Source organism: Mus caroli, unplaced genomic scaffold (assembly GCF_978045245.1).
Source record: "Mus caroli unplaced genomic scaffold, Mus_caroli_1 scaffold_2, whole genome shotgun sequence".
In the NCBI taxonomy this organism is placed as follows: domain Eukaryota; kingdom Metazoa; phylum Chordata; class Mammalia; order Rodentia; family Muridae; genus Mus; species Mus caroli.
The window spans coordinates 71,541,251-71,567,873 of NW_028227257.1; the positions used below are offsets into that span (position 1 = coordinate 71,541,251).

Genomic DNA, 26,623 nt, shown 5'->3' on the forward strand with positions numbered 1-26,623 from the left:
GTTCATATATGAATATATTTCAAGAAGATTCTACTTATTAGGCTTTCCATAGAACTCTTCAAATGGCCCCTAATTTCAGCTGTCTTTCCCATATTTGGTCACTTAACTTTCCTCCCCCTCCCCACCGATCCTCCTGTCCCAGTGCTCCCCATCCACTTATAACTATCCATTTTACTTTACTTTCCTAATAGGATCTATATGTTCCCCCCAGTCCCTTACTGTACACTGTGACCCTTGCATTTCACGTGCCCCCAAAAAACATCCAGCATGCTTGCCTTGTGATCTGAGTTGAAATAGCTGTCTCTCTTCATTTCTGGGAGATTTTATTATAATATCAGTGTTATTTTGTTTATATAATATTGCAGTTACTTAAATAGCTAAATATTTAAATATTTGGAATAATACATGGTAGAGCCACCTGTCTTTTCTCTGTTGGAGACTTTATAATTAGAGATTAAAATACTAAGTGATTTTAAGAGTATATTTTACATTTCTTGTGTCAGTTTTAGTTATAGTTTCTTGAGAATATCTTTATTTTACCTAAATCTCTACTTACTAGTATAGCATTGTTAAATATCACAATTGCTACAGTATTTGGGGTGTTATTTGTATATGTGTGTGTTCATGCATACATATACAAAATTACTAGACCTTCACTAAGTCCCTCCTATCCTAAGCCAGCTATGAGTGGAGGCTTTCTGCTCCCATGCACTTTCCCTTCTACCTAGAGAAAGAATTGTTTAGATGTATTTGGCTTAATTTGATCTGCTTGTAATTTTTGTGGTGTTGTTGTTTTGTACATATGTAAACATGAAAAAAGTGGAGCCCTTTCCTAAGTTCCAAGAAAATATCTCTTGTATCTTACTCACCAGAATTGTATGTACATGTTGATCTATGAACAAATTATGGTGGCCATGGGATGATATGTGCCAAAGATCTAAACAGAAATGTAGCCCTAGGCTGATATGTGTTCACCAGAGTTCAACAGAAAAACAGAAGTAGTAGGAGACAGGTATACATAAACATGCATATATATGTAATATGTGTAATATATTATGCAAGAAACATGTAGCTGTGTGGTTTAGTATATAGATATTTTTGTAAGAAATATTAACTTAATTTTTCTATTTTTAGATATTAACTGTATTTTTAATTATGTTTATGTGTGTTTGTGTGGGGTTATATATACTTGAGTGTGTACATGAGTGTAGATGCCCAGGGAGGCCAAAGAGGGCGTGAGACCACCTGAGACTGATGTTACAAATGGCTGTGAGCTGCCATGTGGGTGCTGGAAAGCAAACTCAGATCCTCTGCAAGAACAATTGTTCTTAACCAGTGAGCAATCTCTCCAATTCCTACAAAATATAGCTATCTCTTCCTCCCATCCCACCCCTGGGTATAAAGAGAAGGAGGAGAGAGAGAAAGGAAAGAGAAAAAGGGTATGGAGAGGAGAAGGAGAGAATACTGGGCAGGGGATGATTTACTTCAAGGAATTTGCTCACATAGTTATGAGGTCTGACATGTGGGAAATCTGTATAGCAGCAGATAGACAGTCTAGGATAGGAAAAAATGTTGCAACCTTGAGGCATAATTACTTTATCCCTCAGAAACATGATTCTTTGATTTTAAGTTCTGGTAGCTGATTGGATTAGACACACTTCCATCCTTCACATTAATGTCCTTTAGTTAAAAGCCACTCATTGAAAGTACCTTTAGAGCCGTACCTTAACTACTGTTTAAATAGACAATCTGTCATATAAATCATCAAGCACATGGTAGCTTTAAAACATCAGTATCTGAAATTTTGAGGTCTCATTGGAATGGAGAGTTTGGCTAAAAATGTCCCTAGAGTAAGTAAAGGGTCGTCTGTGGAAGGCTGCATGCACTGTAGATTCTAACCTTGATTTGCATAAGGTCATACTAAAGAGAAAAGTTACAGAATTAACTGCTTAATTGAAATGTCATGATGGGTTTTTTTTTTTTTGCTTTTACCTTTTATTTTATTTGAACTTTTATGTGGTTTGGGGGGATTTAATATACAGGCTAACTCATGCATTTACTCTTGAGCAACCTCACCAGTCCCAAATGTAATAGTGATTTTTACGAAAAACAAAACTCAAATATGAACTAGATAACCAGTGCTTACTGATGATTAAATTTCAATATTATACATTCCTTATCATCAGGTGTAAATAGCATATATTGTAAAAATGAGAGTTTGTTCACATGGAGTTCAGTAGATACTAGACATATTAATTTTCTACAGTTCAGTTATATCAAACATTGAATAGTGCTTGATATATGAACGCATCAGGATTCCCCAGAGAAACAGAGTACTTAGGATTGGAATTAATTGTATTGAATTATATTCATATCTGCATATATATTGTTTTTTCATATAAATACAGGATGGTTATCTTAGCATTTGTAAAACACTTAGTTCTTTAAATGTCCAAGCCAAAAATTTCCCTCCCTACTGTGTTCTTGCAGGTAAGATTTCCTAGCTGAACATCTCTTCTTTGCAAAGGGATCTCTTAGGCTCTATTTCTGCTTCTACTGGATCAGCAGGTTCAGTTCTCTGTGATTTTGTACAGTTGTTCATACAAGCCAATCTCATTATTAGCAATGAAGAGTCACCTTTTGACATCATGCATTCTTCTTCCCACATCCTTGTTCACTCTGCTCCTGAGTGAACTTCTATGTGCTCTAGCAGGGCATTTTGTTTTCTTGTCCAAGAAGTTGTTGGTAGATGTCATTAATCAACTCTTTTCCACCTTCTTCAGTGATGAGTATTGGGTGTCTGGCTATCTCTGTAGCCTGTGATTGGGATCTGGAGGTGATTAAAGAAGAATACTTCCCTTCTCGGATCACATTCATGAGATTGGAATTGACAAAGATACAAATATCAGATATTGACATAAATGACTAATGAACTGTCTTCCAATCCTGAAATTTATTGGTTTTGGCTTCTAATACTACTTTATTAGTATTCATATTTCCAAACATAGAGAGGCCATTTATTTATCTATCATCAACTTTAGCCATATTGCTCTGTAAATTATATCGTTTCCACTCAGCTTTTAACTCAAGAAATATCGCTTACTAGTCTTCCTGTCTCTTGGTACATCGTCCAAATAGCATAATTAGTAGCAACAATAGAAATTCAGTAAATATTTGGCACGTAATCTAAAAATTACTCTTTCTTGCAGAATTTGAGAAAAACATACTGATGATCTGTGAGTTTCCCCTTAAATGGCATAAGCAATAAGTAAATACCCTAGATGTGAGTTGCCTAATGTTGCTAAAATACAAGCTCATTCTGTTCACTTTCAGAGAGGAGAATGAAACTTCAGAATGTCGCCCAATTTCTTTACTTATTCTCCTTCCAAAATGAGTTTTAGTTGATTGAAGGCTTCTGAAGAAACCTAAGGGCAGCAGCTGACTTTGTATAGGAAGGAGAATTACAGTAAGAACATGGTGATCCAAATGCCTTCCTACCTGTTGATTCTGAAAGCTTCGCGGAAAATTTGAAATTCTTGCTGGAAGCTAAAACAGGACTTCTTTAGGAGTCATTTAGTCTTGTCCTCATTTCTTTCTCAAGTAGGTAGCTGTATAACACCCTATCCTAAGAACAGGATAAATATGCACAGCAGTAAACTAAGTGGTGTGAACATATTGAACTCGTCTTTTTATCTTAGTTCTTTTCATTTAATTATGTTCATTTTTAACAGTATATAAAAACTGCACATGCAAATTGATGTGGTGTGAAATACATGTATACATTATGAAATGCTTAAATCAGGGCACAATAGCACATTGGAACTCCTTATCTTCTCTTTAATTTAGTATCCATTGATCAAATGTTTACATTTTCTTCTTTCTACAACTCTTTCCTCATTACTGCAAGATACTGTATTATTCTCAAATTTGAGACCAGTGTGTTAATATTTCACATATGAGGAAATTATGTAGTGCTTGTTTTCCTGTGCATTCTTTTTTTTTTTTTTTTTGAGACAAGGTTTCTCTGTGTAGCCCTGGCTGTCCTGGAACTCACTCTGTAGACCAGGCTGGCCTCCAACTCAGAAATCCGCCTACCTCTGCCTCCCAAGTGCTGGGATTAAAGGCGTGGCCACCATGCTTGGCCTTCCTGTGCAGTCTTAATTCACTTAGTATAATGATCTCCAGTTTCATCTTCATTGTTGCACATCTAACTGGATTTTGCTCCTTTTATATACCTAAGTGGCATTCATGACATGTATGTACATTTTATTTATATTGTTTTTGTTTTTATGCCTACTGTATTTGAATTATCTTGTATGTTAAATAAATCTTTGAAAGAATGTCATGTACTACTTTTTTTTACTCATGAATTTAAGAAACTTTTAGAAAAAAAGGATGAACTACCTACCCTGACAAAAGAATGTTGCTAGTTTGTAAATGTATGTGTTCTGATAGTCTAGTGGGAAGCAAGTTCTTGGTACTTTGTGTCTTTATTTTGGATATGTCATCTGATGATAGAATGTGTTCACTAATACAATCCAAGTATCTTTATCTCCTGGATTTTTTCACAGGACACAGATCCAAGCTCTGTTGGGCCAGTTCAGCCAAGCGGAGGCGTTGCTAATGAAAGCTGGAGTGCAGCCAGGAACGATTGATGGAATCCTTATGGACCTGGGGTGTTCTTCCATGCAACTTGATACTCCTGAACAAGGTTTCTCCCTTCGGAAAGATGGCCCCTTGGACATGAGGATGGATGGAGATAGGTTAGCATTGAAAAGACATTGCTTCTTACCACAAGAAAATCAATTTCTTAAATCTTTGATTGTAATTTCCTTGAAGACTGAAATATTCCCAGCACACTCCCACATCCAAAACTGTCCATGCATAGTAAATCAGCTGTGTTTGGTACTCATTATAGTCTTCAGTATTTCTTTAGCTTTGAAATTCTAAACAGAAAATATTTGCTGATTTTTTTTTAGTGAGATATTCAGAATGGGGGAAATACACTTTTAGGTAATTTTTTTTCACTAATTACAACATGGCTTTTTAGTAGTAATGTAGAAAAAATAGATGCTGAAACAATAGCTTCGTTTGTGTGCTTGTATACACACGTCTCTGTGAAAACAGAAGCTTATTTAATTGATAATATTTTATAATGCTGCAAAAAATAGGCTAGGATCTCAGTGGTCACCAGTTATATCTCTGTCCTATTTCTTCTGCAGTCACCTAGTAGAACCTTTCACAGAAGATCTGCAATATATGGCACCACACCATACATTAATATATACCCATACATAACTGTAGAGAATTATCATCATGACTCCTCTTCATTCTTTATCACTGTAGAAATACTACTGCTTGTTTGACATTGTTCAATTCAAATGGACACACGATCCATTATGGCATTGTGTTGCACTGTAGGAGAAAGTCAAATTTTCCTTTTTCTACATTGACTTTAAAGGTTAAATTAGTACTGACATCTAGACCTACCAGGAGTACGAAGCCAGAAGCTTCACCTTGTTTTGCTTCAGCACATTGTGTCATGCCACGAACATCGTGAGAGAAATACTTCTCCTATAAAATCTCTTCCCTTGTTATATGACACGACTGGTTAACTTGCCTATCATTAGAACCCTATCATTTCTGATTCCTATGATCTCTTCTGTTTGAATTATTGGCATTCATAAAACAAATAATGTGATCATGTAATAAAATTCTTTAACAACAAATGACTAATAGTGAAGGTCAGAGATTCTTAACTTTGTAGATTATGATAGTTTTATAGAAATAAAATGTTGTATATGTAAAATGTACATACTTCTTGTGTCTTGATATGGAAGATGCTTTCTGTAAACAATATATCAAAGTTTCTAATTAATAGAAGTAAATTACCATATTCTTAATGTAAAAGCTTCTTGGGCAAATTTAAATTTGTAAATCTCCATCCATAAGTTTCTCCTCAAAAACTTCACAATGAGATTCTTTCTCAGACTTAAGCCCTTTCGTCAATTCCTTAATTTTGAATTTATAGTTGTAACACACATGTGATATATATGTGTTATATTCCATTATCTACCTAGATAATACGTATACATATATGAAGATCTTCCAGGTGGATAATATGGACTATAAGCTATATCAGAATAGGGAAATTGCTTCAGTGAATATGCAGGAAAATGAAACCCAGGCATCCAAATATTTACAGTACAATTACAAGCAGAATGATAGGTCATGGTAAAAAATCAAATAAAAAAAACAAAACAAAAAAAAAACCCAACATATCTCTATGCACCTATAAACATAAAAAACACACATGTGGTCTGTCAGACCCCAAAGAGTGATATATCCCTGTGACAAAGACACACACAAGAAACATTGGAGTCTTAATTCTATATTGACTTGTTTCAACAACCACTGCTTTTAGATTATATTATCTTCTCATGTAGTAGAGAGGAATTCCAAGCCTCAAGGACTTGAAAGGCTAACTCTGTTAGCAGACATAGTCTTTGTTAGGAGATAATAAATTGGCACTCAAGATTTTCTCTGGGAGTTAAGTCACAGTAAGTCAGTGAACTATAGACTAGCACAAGGAAGCTTTGTGTTTGTGAGAGTAGCAGTTCTTGTTCATCTTAATGCCTGGTCTAAAGGAGATTTCTGGCCTGCTAAGCCCCAGGGTCATGATGCTTTTGTCTTCTAGCATTATGGAAATTTCTACATAGCTATTTTGTTTTAATGTAAGAGTAAAATGAAATTTTACCTGATGATGTCCACTGAATGCCACTTGATAAAAATGCTACTTTAATTTTCTTGTTTAAAAGACAAAGTTATAATGAAACTAAATCTATACATGCTATCTTATAATTGTTTTAATAGAGCTAAGGGTCTAAATTTACTAACAAGGATTTTGTCTTTTATGCTCAAATAATGACTAACAAATATGTGAATTGGAAAGGTCTGAAAGACATAAATATTTGTTGTCCAGTCATTATATTGTCTGTATTTATTCATGTAGGCCTTCTCTCCCAATAATTCTGATAATTGAGATAAGCATTGTTATATTCATCTCCCCGATTAAAATTGGGAATCTATTGCATTTAAAATGCTATCCAATATAACAAGGTTGCAATTCTTATATATATCACTACAACCTTAAAAGAAAGAGTCTTTATTTTGTAAGCCAAAAAGGGAGCCCACTGGGATGAAAGTTAGGGCTATCATATGAAACACTCATTGGTACAGGGATATCAAAAGAAAAAGAGGCTGTCAGTTTGGGGAAATGGGAGTGGCCGAAGGGAGGAAAGGTGGAGTGATAAAAGTCTATTTCAATTCAAACCATGCATAAATAGATAAAAGTAAGTGAGACCAAAAAGAAACCATCACATGTAAAATAGGATCTTTTTCTACTCCCTAAAACAATCAGATAGAGTAAGAGTTTCAGAAACTGACTGAAGGACTGTTAGACACATGCGCAATGGAGGACACACCATGAACAAAAAGTTCTCCTGACTCACAAGCGTGCTAACACAGAAATAATTTTCAAAGATAGTCTTAGATGTTTTCACAACCTCGTTCTGGTTAATTCTCTGATCTTATTGCTCCCATATCTTTGGAACTCATAACTAGTCACAGTATGCAGCTAATAACCCAGCGTATTTATGTGGGAGTGGTAAGTGTACTACTAGCAGATGTACCTAATAAGTCGAGTCATGGCTAGCTCATCAGTTAGAATGCTTTGACCTGCTTCTGTAAACGGAAACAAACTAGAGGGATCTGACAGTGAGTACTGTTTTCTGCTTGCATAATTTAGTCTATGTGTTCAGAACTTGGGCTTTCTTTCTGTCCCCTGATTGAAATAATATTTAGGCTTTGTTCAATCAATATTATTTATTTTGAGGACTCAATTCTTGGTGATCTTTGCCCCTGATAACTGAACTAATATCAATATACACAACATGCATGGTTAAAACTAGGTCTTTTTAGTTATTGTGAGGGAAACTTTCTAGGTTGGATTTTTTTGGTCCCACACATAGGTTCTTTGCTGCCATACATTAATTTCCTCCTCAGCTTTTAGACCTGATCAGCTGTCATCTGTCAGCATCATATCTTCCAGTCTAAACAAAATAATAATAATGATTCAATTAGTTACTTACATATTAAGCAAGTTATATTGAATATTCTCCTATTGTCTTATTTTATGAGAAACCTACAGGATCAATATTATCTTTTCTAATGAATGAAATTTAAGCTTAGCAAAATACTTTTTTCTTTTTTTATTAGATATTTTCTTTATTTACATTTCAAATGTTATCCCCTTTCCTGGTTTCCCCTCTGAATACCCCTATCCCCTCCTACCTCCCCCTGCTCACCAACCCACCTGCTCCTGCTTCCTGGCCATGGCAGTCCCCTATACTGGGGCATAGAACCTTCACAGGATCAAGGGCCTCTTCTCCCATTGATGACTGATGAGGACATCCTCTGCTACATATGCAGCTAGAGCCATGAGTCCCACCATGTTTTTCTTTGGTTGGTGGTTTAGTCCCAGGGAGCTCTCGGGGTACTGGTTAGTTCATATTGTTGTTCCTCCTATGGGGCTGCAAAACCCTTCAGCTCCTTGGGTACTTTCTCTAGCTCCTTCATTGGGGACCCTGTACTTTGTCCAATGAATGGCTGTGAGCATCCACTTCTGTATTTGCCTGGCACTGGTAGAGCCTCTCAGGGACAGCTATATCAGGCTCCTGTCAGCACGATCTTGTGGGCATTCACAATAGTGTCTGGGTTTGGTGGTTGTATATGGGATGAATTCCCAGGTGGGGCAGTGTCTGGATGGTCATTCCTTCAGTCTCTGCACCACACTTTGTCTCTGTAACTCCTTCCATGGCTGTTTGTTCCCCCTTCTAAGAAGGATAGAAGTATCCACACTTTGGTCTTCTTTCTACTTGAGTTTCATGTGTTCTGAGAATGTATCTTGGGTATTCCATGTTTCTGGGCTAATATTCACTTATCAGTGAGTGCACATCATGTGAGTTCTTTTGTGATTGTGTTACCTCAATCAGAATGATATCCTCCAGCTCTGTCTTAGTCAGGGTTTCTATTCCTGCACAAACTTCATAACCAAGAAGCAAGTTGGGGAGGAAAGGGTATATTCAGCTTACACTTCCCACATTGCTGTTGATCACCAAAGGATGTCAGAACTGGAATTCAAGCAGGTCAGGAAGCAGGAGCTGATGCAGAGGCCATGGAGGGATGTTCTTTACTGGCTTGCTTCCCCTGGATTGCTCAGCCTGCTCTCTTATAGAACCCAAGACTACCAGCCCAGAGATGGTACCACCCACAAGAGGCCCTCCCCTTTGATCACTGGTTGAGAAACTGCATTACAGCTGGATTTCATGGAGGCATTTCCTCAACTGAAACCTCTTTCTCTGTGATAACTCCAGCTTGTGTCCAGTTGACACACAAAACCAGCCAGTACAAGCTCCATTCATTTGCCTATGAATTTCATAAATTTATTGTGTTTCATAGCTAGCAAGTTACTTTACCTTCCCTTTAACTTGACTTTATTAAATGTTTCTGGTTCCTATTGCCATGATTACAGTGTAAACTGGAAACTTGTTTCATGTGTATGATACTTTAGTCTACTTTAGAATTTTGTCTAGGCAATTTGTCATGACTGTCTCAGTTCCTGTTCCCAGTGCTCTCAAATACCAACTCTGATCAACGAAAATGGTGTCAGTAGAATTTGATTTGACAGTGATTTTACAGTCTTTTATCTACGTGCTTTTGGAGTATCAATAAAAGACTGAGGCAAGTTAAAGTCAAGATAGCAAAAGGGGATCTTTTAATAATGAAATGATCTTTATGTCATATTTTATAGGTTTTTAATGCTTTTGAAAATAATGCATTTATAGCATATCTGAAGAAGTAAACCATGCCTTCTCCAGCTACATACTATTCGTACAACCCAGGATGTACATTTCTGTGATAATTTAAACTACTATCTATCATAATTCATTATAAATTTGACTGGCAGACTATTATTTAATTATACTAAACCAATTATTATAGCAGATATTAAATGTATGGGTATTAAACTTAAATTTTAAATGAGTTGCATAAGCACAATGGCTATGTAAGATTAACAAAAATAATTTTAAATTTTTGTCAATATACAAAAGTTATACCAATGAAAACCTTAAATGTATTGACATAAAAAAATATGCACCTGGGGCGGGAGGGTATGGGGGACTTTTGGGATAGCATTGGAAATGTAATTGAGGAAAATACGTAATAAAAAATATTTAAAAAATATGCACCGATGTAAGTTAGAATGTCAACTTTGTATCAAAATGTGAAGATCTCTACCAATGTAAGATTATGGGATAAATGGTTTGTTCAATAGTTTAGAAAGAAAGAAAGAGAGAGAGAGAGAGAGAGAGAGAAAGAAAAAGAAAGAAAGAAAGAAAGAAAGAAAGAAAGAAAGAAAGAAAGAAAGAAAGAAAGAAAGAAGAAAATGGTTTCAGTAAACTGTTGGCTCTTCTTGTGCACAGGTACCCTGACATGCCCACTGCTTCTGATGTTGTGAATGCTTTAGATCAACAAGCACTTGCATCCATCCTAAGAGCATATGGAGAGGAAAAACATGCCAAAAAAATTGCTTCTGCGATCATTCAAGCACGCAGCACATACCCTATCTCTAGAACCCAGCAGCTTGCCAGCATTGTTGCAGGTACACTTGATAATTCGCTGTACTGTCTAGGAGTAACAAGTTCAACTAATATGTGTTGTATATATATATGTGTATATATTATGATATATATTTTTATTGCATATATAATGTATTATACAAATATATGTGTGTGTATATGTATATATATACATATATATACATATATATATGTATATATATACGTATATATATATATCGATACCGTGTGTATGTGTGTGTGTGACTCCCAGAGGGATTCATTTGCATATGAAATCATTCAGAACAGAGTAGTTCATATCCTCCTCAAATCTCAGGATTCCTTTCCTTTTTTTCAAGCTTTCTTACTCTGGCAACTCTAACACTACACACTAAAAGTATTCGCCATAAGTGTCTGATTAACATAATAGAAATTTTGTACATGAGAATGTATCATTTGTGCTGACCAAGGTGAAACCTGGATCCACAAGGTTTAAAGAATGTCTTGCCCCATCACAGTGGTTGATAAGCATCCTGTGTGAGATTTGACATTACCTCTCATAGTTTCATATTTCTACGATTTAATATTTCAGGCAAAAGGAGAATTGCATTACCCGACTGCTAAAATAAACCTCAGTGACTCATACATCTATTCTAAACAGTCAGCCAACAAAGGATACGTGATATATAGGTTATTCTGCTTTGTGGATGCTAACTAAATCAGCCTAAGGGACTTATTGAAACATTTCATCTTCTCTGCTGTTCACCACCATAAACCTCTTGAACCTGATTCTAGCTATGAGGCGCTTTATTGCATCCTTTCCATTTGAAGCCGAAGCTGCTTCACAGCTATGTTCTGATGAAAGTTTCTCAAAGCAAAAATGCAACTCCTGCAGCTATTTAACAGAATTACAGAGGTAAATTTTTCATCATGTTGGACCAATAGAAACACTGTATCATTTTTATATATGAAAAATACATTAAGATTGTTTTCAATGTTTCTTATTAAATTATATAAGTACTAAATAAGTAAAAGGCATATTTGTATAGTACTTTAAAAAAACAGTATTAACTAAGGCTATGCTAATACTAGATGGAGTTTAAGGAATAAAACTTAATTATGAATTCACTCAAATCATTAAGCTTTCATATAACAATTGTCTATGGAATAATTAAATATAATTTAAAATAGTATATTCTATTTAACATATAAAATATAAAGAATTAAGTTTTTAAATGACATTTATAAGTTCCTTTTGAACTTAATATCTTTCATTCAAGTTGGAGCAGAATTCATATGGGTTTTGTAAACATACAGTATTTTATGATTCCCTCCCCCTCCAAAGAGTTTACACTGCAGGTTAGCAGGTGATAGATGCAGCTTCTCTTCACACACTTTGCCCTTCTTATTCTTTTCTCAGCAGGCAACAGTAGTTGTCCTTGCTGTCTTTAAGGAGCACTGCATGCCATTTTCTGTGAGAAAACACATTATTTATTCATAAGAAAATACAATTTTGTCTGGTACTGATATGAAGGCTTGTAGCTAACGAGAACCCTAGAGATTGTTCTGTTAAAAACCTTTATCTAGTAACTTGTGAAAACAATTCTTAAAAGGGCCAGTGGTTTGCTTCAAGACTACAGCCTAATTAAGGGCAGTTAGTACTAATTAAAATTTAGGAGACCATGCATTTGAGACATAACTGGGACTATATCTTTAAGAAATTAAATTAGCTGTTTTGTTTCTAGATATGAATCTGTTACCTTGGGAAAATCCTAATCTGGTATTAGATAAACTGATGTGAACATATACCAGAGGAACAATGTAAGTATTCCTCAGAATGCTGTGATGTTAACACATTAGCACCATATCAACAATGAAGGAAAAGTGAGAATATTCACATATGAGCAAGGAAAAAAAATGTGAAAGGCATTAAAACACTGAGTTCTCTGAGTCTGTTTTTATGTCTTCAATATCAGTCAATAGAAGTACAACTTTATTGATGGCAAAATGAGATTTTGAGAAAGAGAAAGACTATGACATACCAGAATTGAACTAAGAGATTAGAAAGTTTGATAGATCTATGTCAAGCAGTGAGATTGAAGTTTTCCAGCTAAACTAGCTCAGGCCTGTGGGTTTCCTCTTCTGAACTGTAGGAAACTTTTGCAGGACTCACCAACTCTCCCCAAAACACTCCATAAAATGGAGATTGAAGGAATGACACCGAGCTCTTCTTAGGAAACCAGTGTTATCCAGATACCTAAGCTGACTGAGGACATGACAGGAATCATGAGCCATCCTCCCTCATGTCATGGATGCCACACTCTTCTTTCTGAATTTCTATTTTGTTTTATTTTTGAGATTATAATATAACTATATAATATCCTCCCTCCATACCCTCTCTTATAGCCCTTCTTGATCTCTTTCAAACTCATGGCTTCTTTTTATATTAATTGCTATTTCATACATGCATACATATACATTTCTAAATATATAACTACAATTTGCTTAATATGTATAATGTTACTTGCATATATGTTTTAAGGGCTAATCATTTGGTATTAAATACCCAATTCGTGTGCTTTTCCCCTGGGGACAACTAATTTTACCCAAGATTCCTTAGTTGCCTCTAATATTTTGTATAGGGTTGAAGCATCCTGAGCTTTCTCCCTTCATATTAACATGGACAAACTTGTTTTCTTTGCTCAGATCGTGTTTAGGCAGTCATGTAGGTAAGATTATACTATGTGGGAATAGCTTCTGTTATTACTGGGAGATACATTTTCACAGAAAATCACTGTTCCTCTGACTCTTAAAGTCACCCAGCTTCCTCTTCCACAAGGACCCCTGAGCCTAACCCTTGGTAGCGTATTGCAGGTGTATCGGGTTGCACCTGAGCCTAACCCTTGGTAGCGTATTGCAGTGTATCAGGTTGCACTGGGCTCCACAGCTCTACACTTTGATTAGTTGTGGTTTTCTGTATTGGTCTCTGTCTGGTGCAAAGAGCATTTTTCTTGATGAGGGGTAAGGATAACACTTTTCTGAGGATAAGGAAAAATGTTGGGAAAGTAGTTAAGAATTATGCTGGTTAGGAAAGTGGTGGTTGTAGGTTCTCATATGCAGTACTTCACTAGTCCTTTATAGTTCCAGTAAAGTACTTGCAAACAGAACTCAACAACACATTCGACTTTGTAGTGTTGACAAAAAGCTTCAATCAAAAGAGCTCTGTGTTCATAGCATTTACTACTCTCGTTAGGTAACTAAATGAAATATTACATAAAATGATGAAATATTGACTATGAGAGAAAAGGCATACAGAGGAGGCTGTTTCTTTGCAGGAGTGTTTCCCTGGCTGTACAGAAGGCTTTTAATATCATGTAACCCAATTTATTAATTCTTCACATTATTTATGAGCATAGCTGAGTCTTTTTCAGAAAGTCAGTTCTTCCCATGACCAAATGGGGTTTATTTCAAGGATGCAAAAATTATTCAACCAACACAATCAATAGATATAGAAAAGGTCTTTGATGAAAACTAACATTCTCTATTGATAAGTGTCCTGAAGAGAATAATAATAGAAGGAACCTTCCTCAACATAATACGAGTGCATATGCCACATCTGGAGCCAGCATTATACTCAGTGGAGAAAACATGCAAAAATTTTCACTACAGTGAGGAAAAGATGAGCATTCTTTATCCACTCATCCAATATTGTCACTGATATCTTAACTAGATTCATATTACAAAAGAAAGAAATTAAAGGTGTATAAATAAGAAAGGAAGAAGCAAATTATTCTTATTGAAGATGGCATGATCCTATACATAAAATACCTGAAGTTTCTCCCTAACTCTATGAATTGATTAACAAAGTAACAGTATATAATATCAACATATAAATGAATCGCTTTCCTATGTGCTGATAACAAATCACCTGAAAAGGAAATGAAGAAAATGATCACTTTGTTAATAACTTCAAAAAATTAAATAAAACAGGGTTGGAGAGAGAGATCATTTGGTAAAGTGCTTGTGCTCAGCATGAGGACATGTTTGATCACAGACCTCATAATAAAATGATGAAAACGGTGAGCACGTGTGTTATCCCCACTCAGTGAAGGTGGAATCCGCTGGAACCCTGGTCGGCCAGACTAGCCAGCTAGGCAAGATTCAGACTTTGTCTCAACAAGACAAAGTCAGAGGGCTGAAAATATAGCTCATTTTTTAAGGGTACTTACTACTTTTACAGAATACCCAGTTTTACTTCCAAGCACACATATGGTAGTCACAGACTCACAGAGTCTCAAGAATAGACATATAAATATAAAAAATCATTCTTTAAAACACAACAGGTAGCCAGCACCTGGGAAATGGTACCTTAAGTTGAGCTCTGGCATCTCACATTCATGGACTGGCAAAATAAATACTGTGAAAGCTGCTGTGTTTCTAAAAGTCATGTTATGTTGCTAATTCTTACAAGTTGAAACATCCCCTTCTAGAAGAAGAATGGAAAGTTGTAAGAATAGAAGAGTGGAAAGTCATAAGACTGGGGTGCATCAAAACTCACAAGATTCAAGAAACTTACAGAACTTATCATACCTTAGGAAACTCAGAGTTACTAGATTTCCAGAGCTTTCTGCCTATTGTAAAAGCGTGACCAACTATTGAAAAGACTCTGCATGGAGACTCCTACAGGTTAGTTAGGTAGCTAGAGTTTTACAGTTTTTCATGAGTTCTTACCAGTAGGTTTAATGATGATGATTCTGCCTTTGAATATTACTGTTAATAACTCTAATAAACTCATTTCATCCAGCTACACTTGGGTGGAGTTGTATATTTATTATTTTCTTGTTGCTAACTCAAGTGAGTGGATGTGTTTTCATGTGTTGTATATAACACTGATCAAATTAAATGCTATGCCAACCAAACTTCCAGTGACATTTTTCACCCAACTTAAAAAAAAAAAAAACCTAAAATTCACATAGAAATACAAAATATCCCAGATAAGCAAAATAATCCTGAGCAAAAAGAATAATACTGCAGCTATCACAATATCTGATTTCAAATTATATAATCATAGTAATAACATCATGGTAATGTCACAAAAAATGGACATGAGAACCAATGGAATAGGATAGAACAATTAAAGATTTGCACTATGTCTATAGCCCACCTGATTTAATACATATACCTAAAATAGTTTTTATGGAAGAAATATCCTTTTTAGTAATAGTGGTATGAAATGCTACGTGGGATAATGAGTCCAGACATAACTACTGTGTATGTCATTGGTAAGCTATTTGAGCATTGAATTGTTTATGTTCCTGTTGCAAACAGCATGATGAGTTGTTTCCAGCACACATCTAAGTCAGCATAAAATTCTAACTCCAAAGATCATGATCCAATGGTCCTCAGAAATACTTGTACTCATGTTAACATATACACTAATGCACATACCTACTCACCACAATATACAAATGCACAAACAAAGCCACACATACACACAAAAAAGAAAAATAAACTAAATCTGATAATTAAGCCTAGATTCTTGACATGTGACAACTAATAACTTATGGTGGATGTAGTAAGCATATTTTTTATGGAAAACCTGGCAAATAACTTCTATAATTCCTACTTAGCATATTTTTTCTTTAGAATAAGTACATTGGAACTATTCATTACTCATGTAAGTTTGCAGTGCTCATGATGAGAATGGAACTGCCTCTAGAATAGAATAGGTGTCTTCTTATGGCACTATTAGAATCATTGTAAAGCTGAAGAGAAAACACTGTGGTTGGCAAATTGTCAATATAAGGAAACCCTCTATCCCTGTATTCCCTGTGTTGACACCTTGCATTTCAGGGGCATGAGACAAAATAATGTACCAAAATTCATTGATCATTATCATAAGAACATCATTGACTATACATTTATATGCATTTTATGTTGTACAGTTTTCACTGTGGCCAAGTTAACATGGAGATGCAACCATGTACACACTAGAGCACAATGGTTTTTCACTGCCCTAAAGGTGTTATGTTCTAGAAAATAATCACTATTTGTACAAGAAGAAGAAGAAGAAGAAGAAGAAGAAGAAGAAGAAGAAGAAGAAGAAGAAGAAGAAGAAGAAGATACTCCTCAAAACAGTGTAATTTTTAAACAATTGTTTTGTTTAAGAAGCAAGTATTTTTATAAATATGAATATATAAAGGCTATATTTAAATGTCTTTCTACTTCTAATAAATTCACATTAACATGTTTAAACCTATCCAGGACTCCAGAATATCCCAGGATATCTCCCAGACCTCCAGAATATATCCTATTCATTTTCTTTTTTTTTTTTTTTTTTTTTTTTTTTTTTTTTTTTTTTTTTTTTTTAATATTTTTATTACATAATTTCCTCAATTACATTTCCAATACTATCCCAAAAGTCCCCCATAGCGCCCCCCACTTCCCTACCCACCCATTCCCATTCTTTTGGCCCTGGCATTCCCCTATATTGGGGCATATAAAGTTTGCAAGTCCAATGGGCCTCTCTTTCCATTGATGGCCGACTAGGCCATCTTTCGATACATATGCAGCTAGAGACAAGAGCTCCAGGGTTCCGGTTAGTACATCATGTTGTTCCAACAATAGGGTTGCAGATCCCTTTAGCTCCTTGGGTACTTTCTCTAGCTTCTCCATTGGGAGCCCTGTGATACATCCAATAGCTGACTGTGAACATCCACTCCTGTGTTTGCTAGGCCCCGGCATCGTCTCACAAGAGACAGCTATATTTGGGTCCTTTCAGCAAGATCTTGCTAGTGTATGCAATGGTGTCAGCGTTTAGAAGCTGATTATGGGACGGATCCCTGGATACAGCAGTCTCTAAATGGTCCATCCTTTCATCACAGCTACGAACTTTGTCTCTGTAGCTCCTTCCCTGGGTGTTTTGTTCCCAATTCTAAGAAGGTGCACAGTGTCCACACTTTGGTCTTCATTCTTCTTGAGTTTCATGCGTTTAGCAAATTGTATCTTATATCTTGGGTATCCTAAGTTTTGGGCTAATATCCACTTATCAATGAATACATATTGTGTGAGTTCTTTTGTGATTGTGTTACTTCACTCAAGATGATGCCCTCCAGGTCCATCCATTTGGCTAGGAATTTCATAAATTCATTCTTTTTAATAGCTGAGTAGTACTCCATTGTGTAAATGTACCATAATTTCTGTATCCATTCCTCTGTTGAGGGACATCTGGGTTCTTTCCAGCTTCTGGCTATTATAAATAGGGCTGCTATGAACATAGTGGAGCATGTGTCCTTTTTACCGGTTGGGACATCTTCTGGATATATGCCCAGGAGAGGTATTGCTGGATCCTCCGGTAGTACTATGTCCAATTTTCTGAGGAACCGCCAGACTGATTTCCAGAGTGGTTGTACAAGCTTGCAATCCCACCAACAATGGAGGAGTGTTCCTCTTTCTCCACATCCTCGCCAGCATCTGCTGTCACCTGAATTTTTGATCTTAGCCATTCTGACTGGTGTGAGGTGGAATCTCAGGGTTGTTTTGATTTGCATTTCCCTGATGATTAAGGATGTTGAACATTTTTTCAGGTGCTTCTCTGCCATTCGGTATTCCTCAGGTGAGAATTCTTTGTTCAGTTCTGAGCCCCATTTTTTAATGGGGTTATTTGACTTTCTGGAGTCCACCTTCTTGAGTTCTTTATATATATTGGATATTAGTCCCTTATCTGATTTAGGATAGGTGAAGATCCTTTCCCAATCTGTTGGTGGTTTTTTTGTCTTATTGATGGTGTCTTTAGCCTTGCAGAAGCTTTGTAGTTTCATGAGGTCCCACTTGTCAATTCTCGATCTTACAGCACAAGCCATTACTGTTCTATTCAGGAATTTTTCCCCTGTGCCCATATCTTCAAGGCTTTTCCCCACTTTCTCCTCTATAAGTTTCAGTGTCTCTGGTTTTATGTGAAGTTCCTTGATCCACTTAGACTTGACCTTAGTACAAGGAGATAGGAATGGATCGATTCGCATTCTTCTACATGTTAACAACCAGTTGTGCCAGCACCATTTGTTGAAAATGCTGTCTTTCTTCCACTGGATGTTTTTAGCTCCCTTGTCGAAGATCAAGTGACCATAGGTGTGTGGGTTCATTTCTGGGTCTTCAATTCTATTCCATTGGTCTATTTGTCTGTCACTATACCAGTACCATGCAGTTTTTATCACAATTGCTCTGTAGTAGAGCTTTAGGTCCGGCATGGTGATTCCACCAGAGGTTCTTTTATCCTTGAGAAGAGTTTTTGCTATCCTAGGTTTTTTGTTATTCCAGATGAATTTGCAGATTGCACTTTCTAATTCGTTGAAGAATTGATTTGGAATTTTGATGGGGATTGCATTGAATCTGTAGATTGCTTTTGGCAAGATAGCCATTTTTACAATGTTGATCCTGCCAATCCATGAGCATGGGAGATCTTTCCATCTTCTGAGATCTTCTATAATTTCTTTCTTCAGAGACTTGAAGTTTTTATTATACAGATCTTTCACTTCCTTAGTTAGAGTCACGCCAAGATATTTTATATTATTTGTGACTATTGAGAAGGGTGTTGTTTCCCTAATTTCTTTCTCAGCCTGTTTATTCTTTGTGTAGAGAAAGGCCATTGATTTGTTTGAGTTAATTTTATATCCAGCTACTTCACCGAAGCTGTTTATCAGGCTTAGGAGTTCTCTGGTGGAATTTTTAGGGTCACTTATATATACTATCATATCATCTGCAAAAAGTGATATTTTGACTTCCTCTTTTCCAATTTGTATCCCTTTGATCTCCTTTTGTTGTCGAATTGCTCTGGCTAGGACTTCAAGTACAATGTTGAATAGGTATGGAGAAAGTGGACAGCCTTGTCTAGTCCCTGATTTTAGAGGGATTGCTTCAAGCTTCTCACCATTTACTTTGATGTTGGCTACTGGTTTGCTGTAGATTGCTTTTATCATGTTTAGGTATGGGCCTTGAATTCCTGATCTTTCCAAGACTTTTATCATGAATGGGTGTTGGATCTTGTCAAATGCTTTTTCCGCATCTAAGGAGATGACCATGTGGTTTTTATCTTTGAGTTTGTTTATATACTGGATTACGTTGATGGATTTCCGTATATTGAACCATCCCTGCATCCCTGGGATGAAACCTACTTGGTCAGGATGGATGATTGTTTTGATGTGTTCTTGGATTCGGTTAGCAAGAACTTTATTGAGGATTTTTGCATCAATATTCATAAGGGATATTGGTCTGAAGTTTTCTATCTTTGTTGGGTCTTTTTGTGGTTTAGGTATCAGAGTAATTGTGGCTTCATAGAATGAGTTGGGTAGAGTACCTTCTGTTTCTATTTTGTGGAATAGTTTGTGAAGAACTGGGATTAGATCTTCTTTGAAGGTCTGATAGAACTCTGCACTAAACCCATCTGGTCCTGGGCTTTTTTTAGTTGGGAGACTATTAATGACTGCTTCTATTTCTTTGGGGGATATAGGGCTGTTTAGATCATTAACCTGATCTTGATTCAACTTTGGTACCTGGTATCTGTCTAGGAACTTGTCCATTTCATCCAGGTTCTCCAGTTTTGTTGAGTATAGCCTTTGGTAGAAGGATCTGATGGTGTTTTGGATGTCTTCAGGATCTGTTGTTATGTCTCCTTTTTCATTTCTGATTTTGTTAATTAGGATGCTTTCCCTGTGCCCTCTAGTGAGTCTGGCTAAGGGTTTATCTATCTTGTTGATTTTCTCAAAGAACCAGCTCCTTGATTGGTTGATTCTTTGAATAGTTTTTCTTGTTTCCACTTGGTTGATTTCACCCCTGAGTTTGATTATTTCCTGCCGTCTACTCCTCTTGGGTGAATTTGCTTCCTTTTGTTCTAGTGCTTTTAGGTGTGTTGTCAAGCTGCTAATGTGTGCTCTCTCTAGTTTCCTTTTGGAGGCACTCAGAGCTATGAGTTTTCCTCTTAAAAATGCTTTCATTGCGTCCCATAAGTTTGGGTATGTTGTGGCTTCATTTTCATTGAACTCTAAAAAGTCCTTAATTTCTTTCTTTATTCCTTCCTTGACCAAGGTATCATTGAGAAGAGTGTTGTTCAGTTTCCACGTGAAGGTGGGCTTTCTATTATTTATTTTGTTATTGAAGATCAGCCTTAGTCCATGGTGATCTGATAGGATGCATGGGACAATTTCAATATTTTTATATCTGTTGAGGCCTGTTTTGTGACCAATTATGTGGTCAATTTTGGAGAAGGTACCATGAGGTGCTGAGAAGAAGGTATATCCTTTTGTTTTAGGATAGAATGTTCTGTAGATATCTGCCAGATCCATTTGATTCATAATTTCTCTTAGTTTCACTGTGTCCCTGTTTAGTTTCTGTTTCCATGATCTGTCCATTGGTGAAAGTGGTGTGTTGAAGTCTCCCACTATTATTGTATGAGGTGCAATGTGTGCTTTGAGATTTACTAAAGTTTCTTTAATGAATGTGGCTGCCTTTGTATTTGGAGCATAGATATTCAGGATTGATAGTTCCTCTTGGAGGATTTTACCTTTGATGAGTATGAAGTGTCCCTCCCTGTCTTTTTTAATGACTTTGGGTTGGAAGTCAATCTTATCAGATATTAGAATGGCTACTCCAGCTTGTTTCTTCATGCCATTTGCTTGGAGAATTGTTTTCCAGCCTTTCATTCTGAGGTAGTGTCTATCCTTTTCTCTGAGATGAGTTTCCTGTAAGCAGCAAAATGTTGGGTCTTGTTTGTGTAGCCAGTTTGTTAGTCTATGTCTTTTTATCGGGGAGTTGAGTCCATTGATATTAAGAGATATTAAGGAAAAGAAATTGGTGTTTCCTGTTATTTTTGATGTTAAAGTTGGCATTCTGTTCTTGTGGCTGTCTTCTTTTAGGTTTGTTGAGGGATTACCTTCTTGTTGTTTCTAGGGCGTGGTTCCTGTCCTTGTATTGGTTTTTTTCTGTTATTATCCTTTGAAGGGCTGGATTCGTGGAGAGATAATGTGTGAATTTGGTTTTGTCGTGGAATACTTTGGTTTCTCCATCTATGTTAATTGAGAGTTTGGCTGGGTATAGTAGCCTGGGCTGGAATTTGTGTTCTTTTAGTGTCTGTATAACATCTGTCCAGGATCTTCTGGCTTTCATAGTCTCTGGTGAAAAATCTGGTGTAATTCTGATAGGCTTGCCTTTATATGTTACTTGGCCTTTTTCTCTTACTGCTTTTAGTATTCTATCTTTATTTAGAGCATTTGTTGCTCTGATTATTATGTGTCGGGAGGTATTTCTTTTCTGATCCAGTCTATTTGGAGTTCTGTAGGCTTCTTGTATGTTCATGGGCATCTCTTTCTTTAGATTTGGGAAGTTTTCTTCTATAATTTTGTTGAAGATGTTCGCTGGTCCTTTGAGTTGAAAATCTTCATTCTCATCCACTCCTATTATCCGTAGGTTTGGTCTTCTCATTGCGTCCTGGATTTCTTGGATGTTTTGAGTTAGGATCTTTTTGCATTTTACATTTTCCTTGATTGTTGTGCCGATGTTCTCTATGGAATCTTCTGCACCTGAGATTCTCTCTTCCATCTCTTGTATTCTGTTGCTGATGCTTGCATCTATGGTTCCAGATTTCTTTCCTAGGGTTTCTATCTCCAGTGTTGCCTCATTTTGGGTTTTCTTTATTGTGTCTACTTCCCTTTTTAGGTCTAGTATGGTTTTGTTCATTTCCATCATCTGTTTGGATGTGTTTTCCTGTTTTTCTGTAAGGACTTCTACCTGTTTGATTATGTTATCATGTTTTTCTTTAAGGATTTGTAACTCTTTAGCAGTGTTCTCCTGCAATTCTTTAAGGGATTTTTGTGCTTCCTCTTTATTGTCTTCTTCCTTTTTAGCAGTGTTCTCCTGCATTTCTTTAAGTGTGTTATTAACGTCCTTCTTGAAGTCCTCTATCATCATCAGGAGATATGCTTTTAAATCCGTGTCTAGCTTTTCCGGTGTGTTGGGGTGCCCTGGACTGGGTGAAGTGGGGGTGCTGGGTTCTGATGATGGTGAGTGGTCTTGGTTTCTGTTAGTAAGATTATTACGTTTACCTTTCGCCATCTGGTAATCTCTGGGGTTAGTTGTTATCGTTGTCACTATTTAAAGATTGGAGCAGAAGCTGTGTTCCACTCACCAGCAGTCCCAAAATCCTGCGGCGGGGGTCGTGGGTAGCTGGCGGGTGTCAGGCAACCCTGCGCTCCCGCTACCCTGGCGCTGATCCGGCCGGGTGAGGCCTGTGGCCCTACTCAGGCTGGTTTCTGCTTCCCTAACTAATGCAGTCTCAGGTCCCGCGCAATTGGATTGGAGCAGAAGCTGTGCTCCCCTCACCAGAAGTCTTAAGATCCTGTGGCGGGTGTTGTGGGCAGTTGGCGAGTGTCAGCAGACCCTGCGCCCCAGCTGCTCAGGTGCTTTTCTGACCGGAAGAGGCTTGTGGCCCTGTGTGGGCCGGATTTCTCTCTCCCCAACCAGAGCAGTCTCAGGTCCCGCGTGATTGGACTGGAGCAGAAGCTGTGTTCCACTCACCAGCAGTCCCAAAATCCTGCGGCGGGGGTCGTGGGTAGCTGGCGGGTGTCAGGCAACCCTGCGCTCCCGCTACCCTGGCGCTGATCCGGCCGGGTGAGGCCTGTGGCCCTACTCAGGCCGGTTTCTGCTTCCCTAACTAATGCAGTCTCAGGTCCCGCGCAGTTGGATTGGAGCAGAAGCTGTGTTCCACTCACCAGCAGTCCCAAAATCCTGCGGCGGGGGTCGTGGGTAGCTGGCGGGTGTCAGGCAACCCTGCGCTCCCGCTACCCCGGCGCTGATCCAACCGGATGAGGCCTGTGGTCCTACTCAGGCCGGTTTCTGCTTCCCTAACTAATGCAGTCTCAGGTCCCGCGCAATTGGATTGGAGCAGAAGCTGTGCTCCCCTCACCAGAAGTCTTAAGATCCTGTGGCGGGCGTTGTGGGCAGTTGGCGAGTGTCAGCAGACCCTGCGCCCCAGCTGCTCAGGTGCTTTTCTGACCGGAAGAGCCCTATTCATTTTCTAACACATCTTAAAAGCCATGTTTTTATGGAAATATATAAATCATTTCCTTTTCCTTTCAAAAGTTTATAATCCAAGAGAACAGGGAACACCAAGAACTACACCTGGAGTCACACTGTTGTCAGGAAAAGTCCTCAGTGTATCAGATCAACATGCAATAATGTGTAAGTCTAAATCCTGGTACCGTTTGGTAGCACTAAGAATATCAGGGAGATTTCCAAAGTCAAAAGCCAAGCTCTGAGTTGGAACTCTACTTTTCACCAGTGTTGCTTATTTTATAAATTGCAATAGTTATAATTTGTAATCCTTTCTAATTCCCAAATTGCCTCTGGAATTTGAGTGCTCATGTTTCTACACAAATTCAAACATACAATATTTAGAAAAAAATATACCCAGGAGTTTTAATATATCTAACACACAAACATACTATTCTATACAGTATATATAGTATTTCTCCAAAAGTAATTTATGAATAGCAACTCACATTTTCAGTGTAATTTTATTCTGATTATAAATGAAGAAGTAAAGTCATAAAGTTTAAGAATTAAAAATGATTATAAGTCATTTTCTAAACATCAATCTATCAGTAGATTGTTGATCGCCTCTCCTAAGTCATGATCTGGCTATAGCCTTTTCCTCTTTGACCTGTTGTATTCCACGCATGCTGAAGTTCTTGCCTTTCAGACATATAATCATCACCTTCCCACAGGTCTTACATATACTTGTCCCCAGAATTGCAGCCTCCTCCTTCTTCGCTCATGTCCATTTCCTCTAATTCTAGCTCATCCTTCTGAGAGTACTGGAAATACCTAAGATGTTTGTATATGCACCTCTGTAGTACTTCATGAACAAAAAGCTCATTGCATAGAATACGAAACATCTATTTCTTTGAATTGTCTGCTACATTTGAATTGCTCAATACAGTTCTCAGTAGTTATCTTTAGTCATGGTATTTGATAGGTGTCTACTCCAAAACAAGTATATATTCATATGTGTACATGTACACACACACACACACACACACACACACACTAAAATTAAAGAAAACCAGGCCATGAATTTGAAAGAAAATGAGGATACAAGAGAGGGGCTTAAGGAAGGAAATGGGAAGGTCATTGATATAACTGCTTTAATTTCAAAAAGTAAAAATTATAAAATCAGTGCCATAAAAGTAAACTATATGCCACATTTAATGCTGTTTAAATATAAAATAATTTTCTTTTCATTATATGTTGAAATGGCATACTTAATGCTATCTGTATTACAAAATGTTTTAAAATTAACTTTCCCTTTTGAATATTTTTAAATGTGGCTATGTGGAAATTTTTTACTTTATGTATATATCACATTTTATTTTTATTGAAAATGGTGCTTTATCCTGTGAGTACCATGAGACAATAGCACTGTCATATGGCGTTTGAACCTTGAAAGATATTTTCCAGTGATAATGTACGAAATTATCAAAATGCAAGAACCTCTGGTGGAATCACCATGCCTGACCTAAAGCTGTACTACAGAGCAATTGTGATAAAAACTGCATGGTACTGGCATAGTGACAGACAAGTAGACCAATGGAACAGAATTGAAGACCCAGAGATGAACCCACACACCTATGGTCACTTGATCTTTGACAAGGGAGCTAAAACCATCCAGTGGAAAAAAGACAGCATTTTCAACAAATGGTGCTGGCACAACTGGCGGTTATCATGTAGAAGAATGCGAATTGATCCATTTCTATCTCCTTGTACTAAGGTCAAATCTAAGTGGATTAAGGAACTCCACATAAAACCAGAGACACTGAAACTTATAGAGGAGAAAGTAGGGAAAAGCCTCGAAGATATAGGTACAAGGGAAAAATTCCTGAATAGAACAGCAATGGCTTGTGCTGTAAGATCGAGAATTGATAAATGGGACCTCAAAAAATTGCAAAGCTTCTTCAAGGCAAAAGACACTGTCAATAAGACAAAAAGACCACCAACGGATTGGGAAAGGATCTTTACCTATCCCAAATCAGATAGGGGACTAATATCCAATATATATAAAGAACTCAAGAAGGTGGACTCCAGAAAATCAAATAACCCCATTAAAAAATGGGGCTCAGAGCTGAACAAAGAATTCTCACCTGAGGAATACCCAATGGCAGAGAAGCACCTGAAAAAAATGCTCAACATCCTTAATCATCAGGGAAATGCAAATCAAAACAACCCTGAGATTCCACCTCACACCAGTCAGAATGGCTAAGATCAAAAATTCACGTTACAGCAGATGCTGGTGAGGATGTGGAGAAAGAGGAACACTCCTCCATTGTTGGTGGGATTGCAAGCTTGTATAACCACTCTGGAAATCAGTCTGGCGATTTCTCAGAAAATTGGACATAGTACTAGTGGAGGATCCCACAATACCTCTCCTGGGCATATATCCAGAAGATGTTCCAACTAGTAATAAAGAAACATGCTCCACTATGTTCATAGCAGCCTTATTTATAATAGCCAGAAGCTGGAAAGAACCCAGATGCCCCTCAACAGAGGAATGGATACAGAAAATGTGGTACATTTATACAATGGAGTACTACTCAGCTATTAAAAAGAATGAATTTATGAAATTCCTAGGCAAATGGATGGACCTGGAGGGCATCATCCTGAGTGAGGTAACCCAATCACAAAGGAACTCACACAATATGTACTCACTGATAAGTGGATACTAGCCCAGAAACTTAGGATACCCAAGATATAAGATACAATTTGCTAAACGCATGAAACTCAAGAAGAACAAAGACAAAAGTGTGGACACCTTGCCCCTTCTTAGAAATGGGAACAAAACACCCATGGAAGGAATTACAGAGATAAAATTTGGAGCTGTGATGAAAGGATGGACCATCTAG

The 26,623-nt window shown here is 37.1% G+C and overlaps 1 protein-coding gene across 5 annotated transcripts in view; it reads left to right on the forward strand.

Annotated features, from left to right (window-relative positions):
* The window catches only part of Mettl15 (methyltransferase 15, mitochondrial 12S rRNA N4-cytidine), a 206,569-nt gene that overhangs the window by 161,536 nt on the left and 18,410 nt on the right, over positions 1 to 26,623 (forward strand). For 4 of the 5 annotated variants that reach the window (XM_029473757.2, XM_029473755.2, XM_029473761.2 and 1 more), the window contains exons 4-5: positions 4,572 to 4,763; positions 10,545 to 10,723. In XM_029473757.2, the coding sequence (XP_029329617.1) occupies positions 4,572 to 4,763; positions 10,545 to 10,723 (371 nt within the window). Of the gene's footprint in view, positions 1 to 4,571; positions 4,764 to 10,544; positions 10,724 to 12,424; positions 12,501 to 26,623 lie in introns of all 5 variants that reach the window. The other variant, XM_021156160.3, reaches the window with a different exon arrangement.